This window comes from Mesoplodon densirostris, chromosome 5, assembly GCF_025265405.1.
Source record: "Mesoplodon densirostris isolate mMesDen1 chromosome 5, mMesDen1 primary haplotype, whole genome shotgun sequence".
In the NCBI taxonomy this organism is placed as follows: Eukaryota; Metazoa; Chordata; class Mammalia; order Artiodactyla; family Ziphiidae; genus Mesoplodon; species Mesoplodon densirostris.
This window is the reverse complement of record NC_082665.1, coordinates 69,218,742-69,232,526: the sequence shown is the minus strand read 5'-3', so window position 1 is coordinate 69,232,526 and position 13,785 is coordinate 69,218,742. Positions and strand designations below refer to the sequence as shown.

At 37.0% G+C, this 13,785-nt stretch overlaps 1 protein-coding gene across 1 annotated transcript in view; it reads right to left on the bottom strand.

Moving 5' to 3' along the window:
• The window catches only part of SLC49A4 (solute carrier family 49 member 4), a 95,020-nt gene that overhangs the window by 22,206 nt on the left and 59,029 nt on the right, over positions 1-13,785 (bottom strand). The window contains exon 7 of the mRNA XM_060099012.1: positions 12,728-12,855. Within this exon, the coding sequence (XP_059954995.1) occupies positions 12,728-12,855 (128 nt within the window). The remainder of the gene's footprint in view (positions 1-12,727; positions 12,856-13,785) is intronic.

Here is a 13,785-nt window from a genome sequence, read left to right as displayed (position 1 = left end):
TGCTCCGCAACGGGAGAGGCCACAACAGTGAGAGGCCCGCGTACCGCAAAAAAAAAAAAAAAAAAAGATACTACAAAAAAAGAAAATGACAGACCAATATCACTGATGAATACAGATGCAAAAATCCTCAATAAAATACTAGCAAACAGAATCCAACAATACATTAAAAGGATCATACACTATGATCAAGTGGGATTTATCCCAGGGATGCAAAGATTCTTCAATATATGCAAATCAATCAACGTGATACACCATATTAACAAACTGAAGGATAAAAACCATATGATCATCGCAATAGATGCAGAAAAAGCTTTTGACAAAATTCAACACCCATTTATGATAAAAACTCTCCAGAAAGTGGGCATAGCGGGAACCTACCTCAACTTAATAAAGGCCATATATGACAAACCCACAGCAAACATCATTCTCAATGGTGAAAACCTGAAAGCATTTCCTCTAAGATCAGGAACAAGAAAAGGATGTCCACTCCCACCACTATTATTCAACATAGTTTTGGAAGTCCTAGCCACGGCAATCAGAGAAGAAAAGGAAATAAAAGGGATACAAATTGGAAAAGAAGAAGTCAAGGGCCTCCCTGGTGGCGCAAGTGGTTGAGAGTCCGCCTGCCGATGCAGGGGATACGGGTTCGTGCCCCGGTCTGGGAGGATCCCATATGCCGCGGAGCGGCTGGGCCCGTGAGCCATGGCCGCTGAGCCTGCGCGTCCGGAGCCTGCGCATCCGGAGCCTGTGCTCCGCAACGGGGGAGGCCACAACAGTGAGAGGCCCGCATACCGCAAAAAAAAAAAAAAAAAAAAAGAAGAAGTCAAACTGTCACTGTTTGCAGATGACATGATACTATACATAGAGAGTCCGAAAGATGCCACCAGAAAACTACTAGGGCTAATCAATGAATGTGGTAAAGTTGCAGGATACAAAATTAATGCACAGAAATCTCTTGCATTCCTATACACTAATGATGAAAAATCTGAAAGAGAAATTAAGAAAACACTCCCATTTACCATAACAACAACAAGAATAAAATACCTAGGAATAAACCTATCTAGGGAGACAAAAGACCTGTATACAGGAAACTATAAGACACTGATGAGAGATATTAAAGATGATACCAACAGATGGAGAGATATATCATGTTCTTGGATTGGAAGAATCAATATATGTGAAAACGACTATACTACCCAAAGCAATCTACAGATTCAATGCAATCCCTATCAAATTACCAATGGCATTTTTTATAGAACTAGAACAAAAAATCTTAAAATTTGTATGGAGACACAAAAGACCCCAAATAGCCAAAACAGTCTTGAGGGAAAAAAGCAGAGCTGGAGGAATCAGTCTCCCTGACTTCAGACTATACTACAAAGCTTCAGTAATCAAGAAAATATGGTACTGGCACAAAAACAGAAATATAGATCAATGGAACAAGATAGAAAGCCCAGAGATAAACCCACGCACCTATGGTCAACTAATCTATGACAAAGGAGGCAAGGATATACAATGGAGGAAAGACAGTCTCTTCAATAAGTGGTGCTGGGAAAACTGGACAGCTACATGTAAAAGAATGAAATTCTTGGGCTTCCCTGGTGGTGCAGTGGTTGAGAGTCTACCTGCCGATGCAGGGGACACAGGTTTGTGCCCCGGTCTGGGAAGATCCAACATGCCGCGGAGCGGCTAGGCCCGTGAGCCATGGCTGCTGAGCCTGTGCGTCCGGAGCCTGTGCTCCGCAGCAGGAGAGGCACAACAGTGAGAGGCCACAACAGTGAGAGGCGTACTGCAAAAAAAAAAAAAAAAAAAAAACTCTTAGAGGAAAACATAGGAAGAACACTCTTTGACATAAATCACAGCAACATCTTTTTTGATCCACCTCCTAGAGTAATGGAAATAAAAACAAAAATAAACAAATGGGACCTAATGAAACTTAAAAGCTTTTACACAGCAAAGGAAACCATAAAAAAGACGAAAAGACAACCCTCGGAATGGGAGAAAATATTTGCAAATGAATCAACGGACAAAGGATTAATCTCCAAAATTTATAAACAGCTCATGCAGCTCAATATTAAAAAAACAAACAACCCAATCCAAAAACGGGCAGAAGACCTAAAAAGACATTTCTCCAAAGAAGACATACAGATGGCCAAGAAGCACATGAAAAGCTTCTCAATATTGCTAATTATTAGAGAAATGCAAATCAAAACTACAATGAGGTATCACCTCACACCAGTTAGAAGGGGCATCATCAGAAAACCTACAAACAACAAATGCTGGAGAGTGTGTGGAGAAAAGGGAACCCTCTTGCACTGTGGTGGAAAGGTAAATTGATACAGCCGCTATGCAGAACAGGATGGAGGTTCCTTAAAAAACTAAAAATAGAATTACCATTTGACCCAGCAATCCCACTACTGGGCATATACCCAAAGAAAACCATAATTCAAAAAGACACATGCAGGGCTGCCCTGGTGGCGCAGTGGTTGAGAGTCCGCCTGCCGATGGAGGGGACACGGGTTCGTGCCCCGGTCCAGGAAGATCCCATGTGCTGCGGAGTGGCTAGGCCCGTGAGCCATGGCCACTGAACCTGCGCATCCAGAGCCTGTGCTCTGCAATGGGAGAGGCCACAACAGTGATAAGCCTGCATACTGCCAAAAAAAAAAAAAAAAAAAGACACATGCACCCCAATGTTCATTGCAGCACTATTTACAATAGCCAGGTCATGGAAGCAACCTAAATGCCCATCGACAGACGAATGGATAAAGACGATGTGATACATATATACAATGGAATATTACTCAGCCATAAAAAGGAACGAAACTGGGTCATTTGTAGAGACGTGGATGGATCTACAGACTGTCATACAGAGTGAAGTAAGCCAGAAAAAGAAAAACAAATATCATATATTAACGCTTATATATGGAACCTAGAAAAATGGTAGAGATGAACCAGTTTGCAGGGCAGAAATTGAGACACAGATGTAGAGAACAAACGTACGGACACCAAGGGGGGAAAGTGGTGGGGGTGGGGTGGGGGTGGTGGTGTGATGAATTGGGAGATTGGGATTGACATGTATACACTGATGTGTATAAAATGGATGACTAATAAGGACCTGCTGTATAAAAAAATAAATAACATTTAAAAAAATTTACACAGGAAAGGGTTAAATTAAGATCTTCATAATCAGAATGGGGGAAAGGTAGCTGTGTCAGGATTGATTTAATATATTCCCCAGTGTTCTGGGACATGCATAAAGTAAAACCTGATTATTATGAACCTGAATTTGACTTCCATTTGAATTTTCAGTTAAGAGTCTGATACAGTATCTTTACACACTGGTTTGGCAGATCCAGTGGGGGAATGTCATCTATTAAAAGTCAGGCAGACAAAATAATTTCCTGCTCATCAGAGAAGGTTCAATACATGATCATTAAATGTTTCCATGACTTTCTATAGTACTGATACTAAAATTAAAATAAACTGCCTTTCAATTAAAAAGTCAAGGTAATTTAGCAGAACAAACACAATGCTGACACAGATTTTTTTTTCAAAGAAGCTGATAAAATTTCATAGGCTCATAATTTCAATTGCAAAAAAAAAGTCCTCTGTACCACAAAATATAGTAAGAAAGGCTGTATTTCAAGAATATGACTTGGATCATAACCCTGAAAGAACTCTTCTCTCCACCCCTGCTTCCAGTGACAAACCAAATTACTAAACTTTAGGGAAGTAAAACTATGTATGACTACATTTTTATTAATCAAGTCACTCAAACCTTAGGTGATCAGTAGTTATAAAACAAATCACAAAATTTCAGTGAAGATGTATTTCCACTCAGCACTGAATGAGATTCTCAAGATATCAAAAACAATCACAACTTCAAATCTTAAATTTATATAATTTTTTAAACAATTTTTAAAACTGCTTTAAAAAATATCATATTTGACTATCCTATCAACTCTTTGAGGCAGGTAACGTAAGATGAAGTGCCTGAAATTCTGAAAGTCAAAATGACTTATATAGAAACAATGTAAATTACCAGTGCTAATAACAATAGTATAATTAAGGCTACAGAATCTAGCGTGCTTTCCACCAAGCCACTGTATCAGATTGAAAAAAAAATTCTTCTTTTATTCAGTGGTATTGACACAAAAGGAATGCTTCTCAAATCTGTATTCCACACAGAAGCTGGAAGTGACTGCTCATAAGACAGATGACAAAATAAAAAACAGAGCACCAAAAGGTTACAGACAAAAAAGATGAAATTTAATCATGATAAATGGGTCCAAAAATTATTGCTTAGGTATATAATAGGGAAAAGTTAGCTTAAGCCTTTCTTCAAAACCATTAAAAAAACACAAAAACATTTATCAAGTGCCTCTTATATGAAAGCAGCTACACTGGAACAGTAAATAGGATACTTTATCCTCAAATCATTCCTAATCTAAAGGAATATGATGGACACCTATGGGCTCAGCAGCCATTTATATGCACAGTGTTAAGATAATTATACTTCATTCTCTTTAAAAGAAACCAAAAAAAGCTATGAGAAGCCATAGCCTCCTAGCATTAGGTGCCAAGTGCAGCAGGGAAAGTGTGCCAAATTCTAGTAATACTGTCAGGAGGAGCCTGACAAGCTATGGTAGGTTTAGAAGACAGTGACTATGCTTGTCAGTGGTGTGGAATCGATGTCTGATGAGGAAAGGTTATGAGAATTGGGGGATGTTTAGATTAATGGCTAAGTCCAGACATGACTGACATATTTAAATGTTCTGAGGGCTGTCAACAGAAGAGGGAGGTGGCCGACTTGCTCTGTGGGAGTTGTGTTGCTCCAAAAAGTAATAGCTTGATAGGAGGAAGAATTTCCCAGGACCCAGAGCTGATTAATCAAGTTGTGGTCATATGAACATATATCTGGATTGTAATGGAAGAGACTCATTTATTGAGTAAGTTATATCAGATGATGACTAAGGTTCATTTAAGTAGATCAATAACAAATTTAGATACATGTAAGTAAAGAGCTTAACTAGGATATTAAAAACAAAAACCTAAAAGGTGCTTCTTAGTGGGTAAGAATAATAGCAAATTTTTTTAGTTTTATTAAGAAGCATTATAAATATGAAATAAGGATTATAAAATAACAATACATTTTTATCATAAATTATTTTAATGATTAGAATCAAGAAATTTCCCTAAATAGTAGGTTTATAACATTAATATACTTTATTAGATAAATTTTTATTATTGTGCACACTGACTGAAATTTTATTTCATGATAAAAATTAGGAAAGTTAACTGGGGATTATTAGCTTAGACATTTATTAAAAATATTTATAAAAACTAAATTAAACTTGATATTGCAAGTGAAAATACTCCTTTTGGAAATAAAGATATACACGTAAAGGCAAACGGTAAACATTCAAAAGTTTGCCTACTACAGAGTTTTTCATATGTTTTGGGCATGTTGAATATATAGAATACATAAGTATGTATACACACATACACTGATATACATTTCTATATCTTTGAGCTGTGCTTTTCTTCTCAGCCTCACATTTTCTTCCTAAAAATGATTACTGTGGCCTTCATGGTCTATCACTAATTAAAATACGCAGTACGGGAGTTCACTGATGTGAACTCTTCACAGTGGTGAAGAGTCTGCCTTCCAATGCAGGGGACGTGGGTTCAATCCCTGATGGGGAACTGGGATCCCACATGATGCAGGTAAACTAATCCCGCACGCCACAACTACTGAGCTCGTGTGCCTCAACTAGAGAAGAGAAAACCCGCGTGCCACAACTGGAGAGAAGTCTGCGCACCGCAATGAAAGATCCCGCGTGCCCAACTAAGACCTGACGCAGCCATAAAAATAAATAAATAAATAAATAAAATAAAAAGTAAAATAAAATATGCAGTAATGAAACTGGGGTTCCAAAAGAGGAGGGGGCATATTTTGCTGCAATATTCATTAACGGTGATGGTTTTCTTTCCACGTGTTATTACTTTGTGGGTGTCCCTTGTTTAGCCCCTTTGGTGGCAAAGTTTAGTCCTATAAAGACTGACAGTTATGTTTAGAGTCCCTTATGGCTGGAAGGCAGAGTTATTATCTTACAGAAATGAAGCACAACTAATAATTCTTTGAAACAGTGGGCCCAGAGCAGAGATTGGTTGGGAAATCAGATATCCTAAGTAGTATAGGTTTATCAGTAACCTTTAAGCTCCTAAAGAATGACATATGGTTCTACAGAAGGCAATGTACTATTAAATCATGGAACACTGACTGATCACCTGGTCAAACCCTCTACCTTCAAGAAACACAAATTCTACTTGAAGACTTATTTCTCTTCTTGAAAATCTCCATGGATAAACATTACATGACCTCAGTAAGAAGCGTTTATCTGAGCATTTCACAAATCCATTCTCGTCTTTTAATCCATATTCTATTTCTGCCTCTTAATCAGTCATGAACATGAGTTATTCACTTTTAGTTCATAAAACTGAAAATAATAATTCACTCCTTAGCCTTCTTTCTTTAAAGCTTAAAATCCCTAATTTCCTTAATAATGTACATTTCTTTAATCATGCTCATCCTTTTCTGAATTTTCTCACTTCTCTCCATTTTTGGGCAAGTGTATGTTTTTAGTTCTTTGCATGCTATTAAAATGGGACATAATTATCTTAACAAAGGCAAAATGCATGAAAATATATTGAGGATTACTCTCTAGCCTATACATGTCACATGCCTTTCAATACAACCAAATATATTTCCTTTCTTCAATTATCACTTAAAGCCAGCTTGTAGTCGGCTATCATCCTCAAGGGGCTTCTATCTAGCTAATCACCTCCCCTTATTCTCCCTACCCATTATCTGTTTCCGACATCACCATCATGGCATCTTAGTAACTTGCATTCGATGAAGAACCTCTCCCAAAGCATCTTCTGTTAAACAGTCAAATTACACTGTTTCAGCAAACTCAACACCAAAGTGCTAACATTTTTCAAAATGCCATTTTCAAAGTATTCATCTATTCGGTGAAAAATGACATGTGAATTGTGGCTAGCATGGCTAGACATCTAGTTCTCAGATAAGGTGAATAATGTATTTTCATAGTTTTGTTTACAGCATAAGCTTCAAGATTTTGAAACTCATATTATCTAGTCATGAGTTTATTTATTGCCCTATTATAGCTAATTCAATTAATGAAGATATAATACAATATTAAATATTGAGTTTCCCTAAAGAAATAATAAAAGCATACCACTGAGAGCCTCCAAGAGGAGGTATGTAAGCAAGTACATATACCAAAATAGTACACCTTTAGATAGAATGGAATGATCCAGTTTTTCTTCTATAGAGATGGCAACAGTAATATCAAGATCAGTGGACTAAAGAAAGATTGCATTATAAGGTTCTAGCAGTAGTAGCACTTATAACACAAGGGTTGAACAAAATTAATAGCTTTTAATTTATTATGTCAACAGTTATAATTAATGTGTATATTTTCAAACACTATTCATGTAAATTCTTCTGATTTATAAAAAGTAATAATAGAAACACATGAATATTCTGCACTTAATTCAAGGGAACAAATCTGTTCATCAGGTACTCACGACTATATTCTTGTGAAATCTAACAGATGCGTACATGACATACAGTATCACAAAAAAAATTTCAGTGTAATGCTATGAACAAGAAGAGTTGTAAACTAAAACTGTTCCACCAGAATGCTGTACAGCTGCTAAAGTTGAAACTATACCAGAGTAATAAAAAATTCTGGCTCAGTACACTCGCCAAAATTGCTCAAAACCCTAATGAAGGAATGTTAGTATATTAAAAGTGTGAAGTATCGAAAGAAAGATTACTCTGGACAACTGGGATTTATAGGCAAAGCAATAAACACTGAAAAGAGGGAATCCCAGCAGGATGGTACAGAGCAGAGGTTTCCAAACCTTCCTTCTCAGCACCCTTTGTATCTCAGTAATTTTTTAGTGGTGCCTCGAGGCCAAAGGAAATAGCTAACAATTCTGTCAATTACATGGTTAGGTCCAAACAGTTTAATAAATATATATATGTCCTAATAATTTAGTGGCCATTAAAAATACTCATATATTGAAAGAAATAGATTTTTACTTCATTCTTAAACAACCACATTTACTTACTAATGGGATGTATACATCTGACAGGCACTACACAACTTCTCAAATCTTGTAATCAGAACGACACTGCCACCCTCATTTCCTGTTCCACACTTATTACTGTGCAGAATGATGTCTCCTCCTTCCCCCAAAAGATATTCATGTGTGGATTCCTGGAAACTGTGAATATGTTTCCATACATGGCAAAAAGGATTAAGGCTGCAGATGGAATTAAGGTTGCTAATCAGCTGATTTTAAAATTGGGAGACTATCCTGGATTACCTGGGTAGACCCAATGTAATCACAAGGATCCTTAAAAGTAGAAGAAGGAGGCAGAATATGAAGTTCAGAGGAAGATGTTACCTTGGAAGGAAGGAACAATGCAATATGAGATGCAATATGAGAAGGACTTGACCTGCTGTTGCCAGCTTTACAGATGGATGAAGGGAGCCATGAGCCAAGGGATGTGGACGGCCTCTAGAAGTTAGAGAAGGCAAGGAAACAAATTCTTCCCTAGTGTCTGCCCACATTTTGATTTTAGCTTTGGAAGACTCGAGTTGGACTTCTAACTTTCAGAAATATATGATAATAAATTGGTGTTTTTTTAAGCCACTATGTTTGTGGTAACTTATTAACAGCAGCCATAGAAAGACTAATATAGACCCCCAAATGATACTAATAACAATTAAAAACAACTGCAGCTATAAATGTTTCAGGTCAATTAGATGAGCTAATAATAAGTAAACTGCCTATATTGTACTCCTTGGCTAGACTCACCAAGAAAAAAAGAGAGCAGACTCAAATAAATAAAATCAGAAATGAAAGAGATGTTACAACTGATAACCACAAAAACACAAAGGACAAGAGACGACTATGATATAATTATATTCCAACAAAATAGACAACCTAGAAGAAATGTATAAATTTCTAGAAATATACAACCTACAAAGCCTGAATTGCAATGAAATAGAAAACTTGAACAGATCAGTTACTAGGAGGAGATTGGATGAGTAATCAAAAGCCTTTCAACAAACAAAGGTCCGTGATCAAAAGCCTCCACTGGTGAATTCTACCAAACTTTCAGAGGTGAACTAATACCAATCCTTTTCAAACTCTTCCAGAAAACAGAAGAGGGGGAAACTTCCAAATACATTTTATAAGGCCAGCATTAAGCTGATACCAAAACCAGATAAGGATGCCACAAAAAAGGAAAATTACAGGCCAATATCCCTGATGAATACAGATGCAAAAATCCTTAACAAAATAGCAAACCAAATTCAACAATACATTAAAAGGATCATACACCATGATCAAGTGCATTCCAGGGATGCAAGGTTGGTTCAACATCTGCAAATCAGTCAATGTGATACACCACATTAACAAAGTGAAGGGATAAAAATCATGTGATCATCCCAATAGACAGAGAAAAAGCATTTGACAAAATTCAACACCCATTTATGATAAAAATGCTCAACACAGCAGGTATAAAGGGAATGTATCTCAAGGTAATAAAGGACATATATGACAAGATCACAGTTAACATTATACTCAATGGTAAAAAGCTGAAAGCTTTTCCTTTAAGATCAGGAACAAGACAAGGATAACCACTCTCCCCACTTTTATTCAACGTGATATTCGGAAGTCCTAGTCACAGCAATTCGGCAAGAAAAGAAAAGGTATCCAAACTGGGAAGGAAGAAGCAAAACTGACACTATTTGCAGATGACATATTATATACAGAAAATCCTAAAGACTCCATCAAAAAACTGTTGGGGGCTTCCCTGGTGGCACAGTGGTTGAGAATCTGCCTGCTAATGCAGGGGACACAGGTTCAAGCCCTGGTCTGGGAGGATTCCACATGCCGTGGAGCAACTAGGCCCGTGAGCCACAACTACTGAGCCTGTGTGTCTGGAGACTGTGCTCCGCAACAAGAGAGGCCGCGATAGTGAGAGGCCCGCACACCGCGATGAAGAATGGTCCCCTTGGGCCTCCCTGGTGGCGCAGTGGTTGAGAGTCCGCCTGCCGATGCAGGGGATACGGGTTCGTGCCCCGGTCTGGGAGGATCCCATATGCCGCGGAGCGGCTGGGCCCGTGAGCCATGGCCGCTGAGCCTGCGCGTCCGGAGCCTGCGCGTCCGGAGCCTGTGCTCCGCGACGGGGGAGGCCACAACAGTGAGAGGCCCGCATACCGCAAAAAAAAAAAAAAAAAAAAAAAAAAGAATGGTCCCCGCTTGCCAGAACTAGAGAAAGCCCTCGCACAGAAACGAAGACCCAACACAGCAAAAAAAAATAAATTAATTAATGAAACAAAGGACTAGTCTTTAAAAAAAAAAGTTTAAAGGCCATTTGTTATCCTTTAAAAAAATGTTGGAACTAATAAATTCAGTAAAATTGTAGGCTACAAAATCAACAGAAAAATCTTGCATTTCTCTACACTAGTAATGAACTATCTGAAAGAGAAATGAAGGAAAAAATCCCATTTACAATTATATCAAAATAATAAAATACCTAGGAATAAAATTAACCAAGGAGGTGAAAGATCTGTATATTGAAAACTTAAAGACATTAATTAAAGAAACTGAAGAAGACAAAAATAAATGGAAAGATATTCTGTGCTCATAGATTGGAAGAATTACTATTGTTAAAATGTCCATACTACCCAAAGCAATCTACAGATTCAAAGCAATTCCTATCAAAATTCCAATGGCATTTTTCACAGAAATAGAACAAACAATCCCCAAATTTGTGTGGAACCACAAAAGACCCTGGATAGCTAAAGCAACCTTGAGAAAGAAGAACAAAGCCAGAGGCATCACATGCCCTGATTTCAAACAATATTACAAAGCTATAGTAATTAACACAGTATAGTATTGGCATAAAAACTGAGACATAGATCAATGGAACAGAACAGAGAGCCCAGAAATAAACCTACACACTTATGGTCAATTAATTTACAACAAAAAAGCCAGGACTATGCAATGGGGAAAGGACAGACTCTTCAATATATGATATTAGGAAAACTGGACAACCACATGCAAAAGAATAAACTTGGACCACTATCTTACACCATATGCAAAAATTAACACAAAATTGATCAGAGACTTGAATGTAAGACCTGAAACCATAAAACTCCTAGAATAAAATATAGGCAGTAAGTTCCTTGACATAGGTCTTGGCAATAATTTTTTGAATCTGACACCAAAAGCAAAAGAACAAAAGTGAAAATGAACAACTGGGACTACATCAAACTAAAGAGCTTCTGCACAGCAAAGGAAACCATCAACAAATGAAAATGCAACGTACTGAATGGGAGAAAATTGCAAACCATATATCTGATAAGGGGTTAATATCCAAAATATACAAAGAATTCATACAATTCAGTACCAAAAAGCAAACAATGCAATTAAAAAATGGGCAGAAGATCTGAATACTCATTTTTCCAAAGAAGACATACAGCTGGCCAACAGACACATAAAAGAAGTTCAATATCATTAATCATCAGGGAAACACAAATCAAAATCACAACGAGATATTACCTCACACCTGTCAGAATGGCTATTATCAATAAGACAAGAAATAACAAGTGTTGGCACGGATGTGGAGAAAAGGGAACCCTCCTACACTGTTGGTGGGAATGTAAATTGATACAGCCCACTATGGAAAACAGTATGAAGGTTCCTCAAAAAACTAAAAATAGAACTACCATATGATCCAGCAATTCCATTTCTTATCTGAAGGAATTGAAATCACTATCTCAAAAAGGTATCTACACACCCCCCTTGTTCACTGCAGCATTATTTACAATAGCCAAGATATGGAAACAACCTAAGTGTCCATCAATTGATGAATGGATAAAGAAATTGTGGAATATATATGCAATAGAATATTACTCAGCCATAAAGAATGAAATCTTGCTATTTGTGACATGTTTAGATCTTGAGGATATTATGCTAAGTGAAGTAAGTCAGACAGAGAAAGACAAATATTGTATGATCTCTCCTATATATGGAATCAAAAACAAACAAACAAAAAAACCCAACAAACCAAGCTGACAGAAACAGAGAACAGACTGGTGGTTGCAAGAGGTGGGGGGCGGTAGGAGAAATGGTGGACTGTTTGGTTTTTGTTTTTAGTTTAAATAAACTGAATAAAAAATTTTTTAAAAGGCTAAATATAAAATAAACCTATAGGTGCTCATTCAAAGAATTTTACTGGTGTGTATTTGAAACATCATAGCTTTTTGCCTTTGTTCATGTTCATTTTCCTTCCTGTTTAACAATCATGTAATGGCTATAAACCAGATAAAAAATACTTGTATTATGCTCTAATATGATTTTTAAAAGAATATGAGCTTTTCCATGCTATATAAGCTTAGGCTAAATATTATACATTTCCATATGCAAAATCCAATGGAAATGTTTTTAGTTATTTCTTGAGCTCTTTTTAGATGGGATGATGGTCTGATGGCTAGACAAGGGAGACCTTTTTGTATATTTAACAATTACTCATGGAAAAAGTCCTACTGTCAGTGTGTATACACTTCTATAAACTGAAACTATTTATTGAAAGTTCAAAACAGTCTGTGTTCACCTGTGGTTAAAGGCAGGTGTGTGATGCTGTTCAAACAGGTCAGGGTGAACCACGTGGATGATAGTGTAGCCCCAGAAAACAGGAGGAGAAGAATTAGTTTCAGCATACCCCTGATAAAATCTGCAAACCTGAAAAGAAACAATGTTCTATTAATGCTAGCTGGATTTTTAAAATAACATTTACATCAATGACACATTTTCATTAAACAATAATTTCTTGAAAAAATTTCAATGCTTTTAAAAGCAAGTTTTTTGATGTTTTTAAACCGATACATTTTATGGGTTTGTGTGTGTGTGATAAATGTTGCTTCGTGATAAATGCATTCTTTTTTCTCTTACAAAACACATAAAATGGGATCTCTGTTCTGGATCTGTAAGTTACAGGATGGATTCTGAGTTTTTAATTGCCACTTTACTTTCTTTATATATTTTTCTATAATTTCCAAACATCCTATAATGAGCACATATTGTCCTAGTTTTAGAAAATAGGCTAACTTGTTGATGTAAACTTGCAAAGATGGCTCTCCCAAAATTCAAACTCACCTAGAGAACAAATATAAATGGTTACACCAGAGCCTTTGGGGTCCTGTATGATCTGGTCTCTGCCTCCACTTTCCCTTTGCCTTATTATTCTCCAGCTGCACAGCCCTGTTTCTGTTTCTCCTACATGTTAAGGTTGTTTCCCACAGCAACGGTAGCTTCTGCACCTGTCCTGGAATGCTGGTACCCCCAGATCGTCATATGACTTACTTATTCTTCAGGTCATTTGGGTCTCAGTTCAGGAAGGCTCTCCATGCTTGTGGAGGAAGCCCTCCCCATCCCAACTCCACACTCTATTTTCTCTATAGCATTTAACTCTATTGGAATTTCTCTTGTTTTTGCATTTATTGTTTGTCTTCCCTATCAGACTATAAGCTTTGTAAGAGCAAGAACGTAGCTCTAGAATAGTGAATTTATTCTACAAAATTTGTGTATAATGTTTCACAGCATTTTAAGTTCTCAAAAATCCTGCTTTGTCTTGAATTAACATGAAACTCCTGGTTGAGATGCTTATCGTTT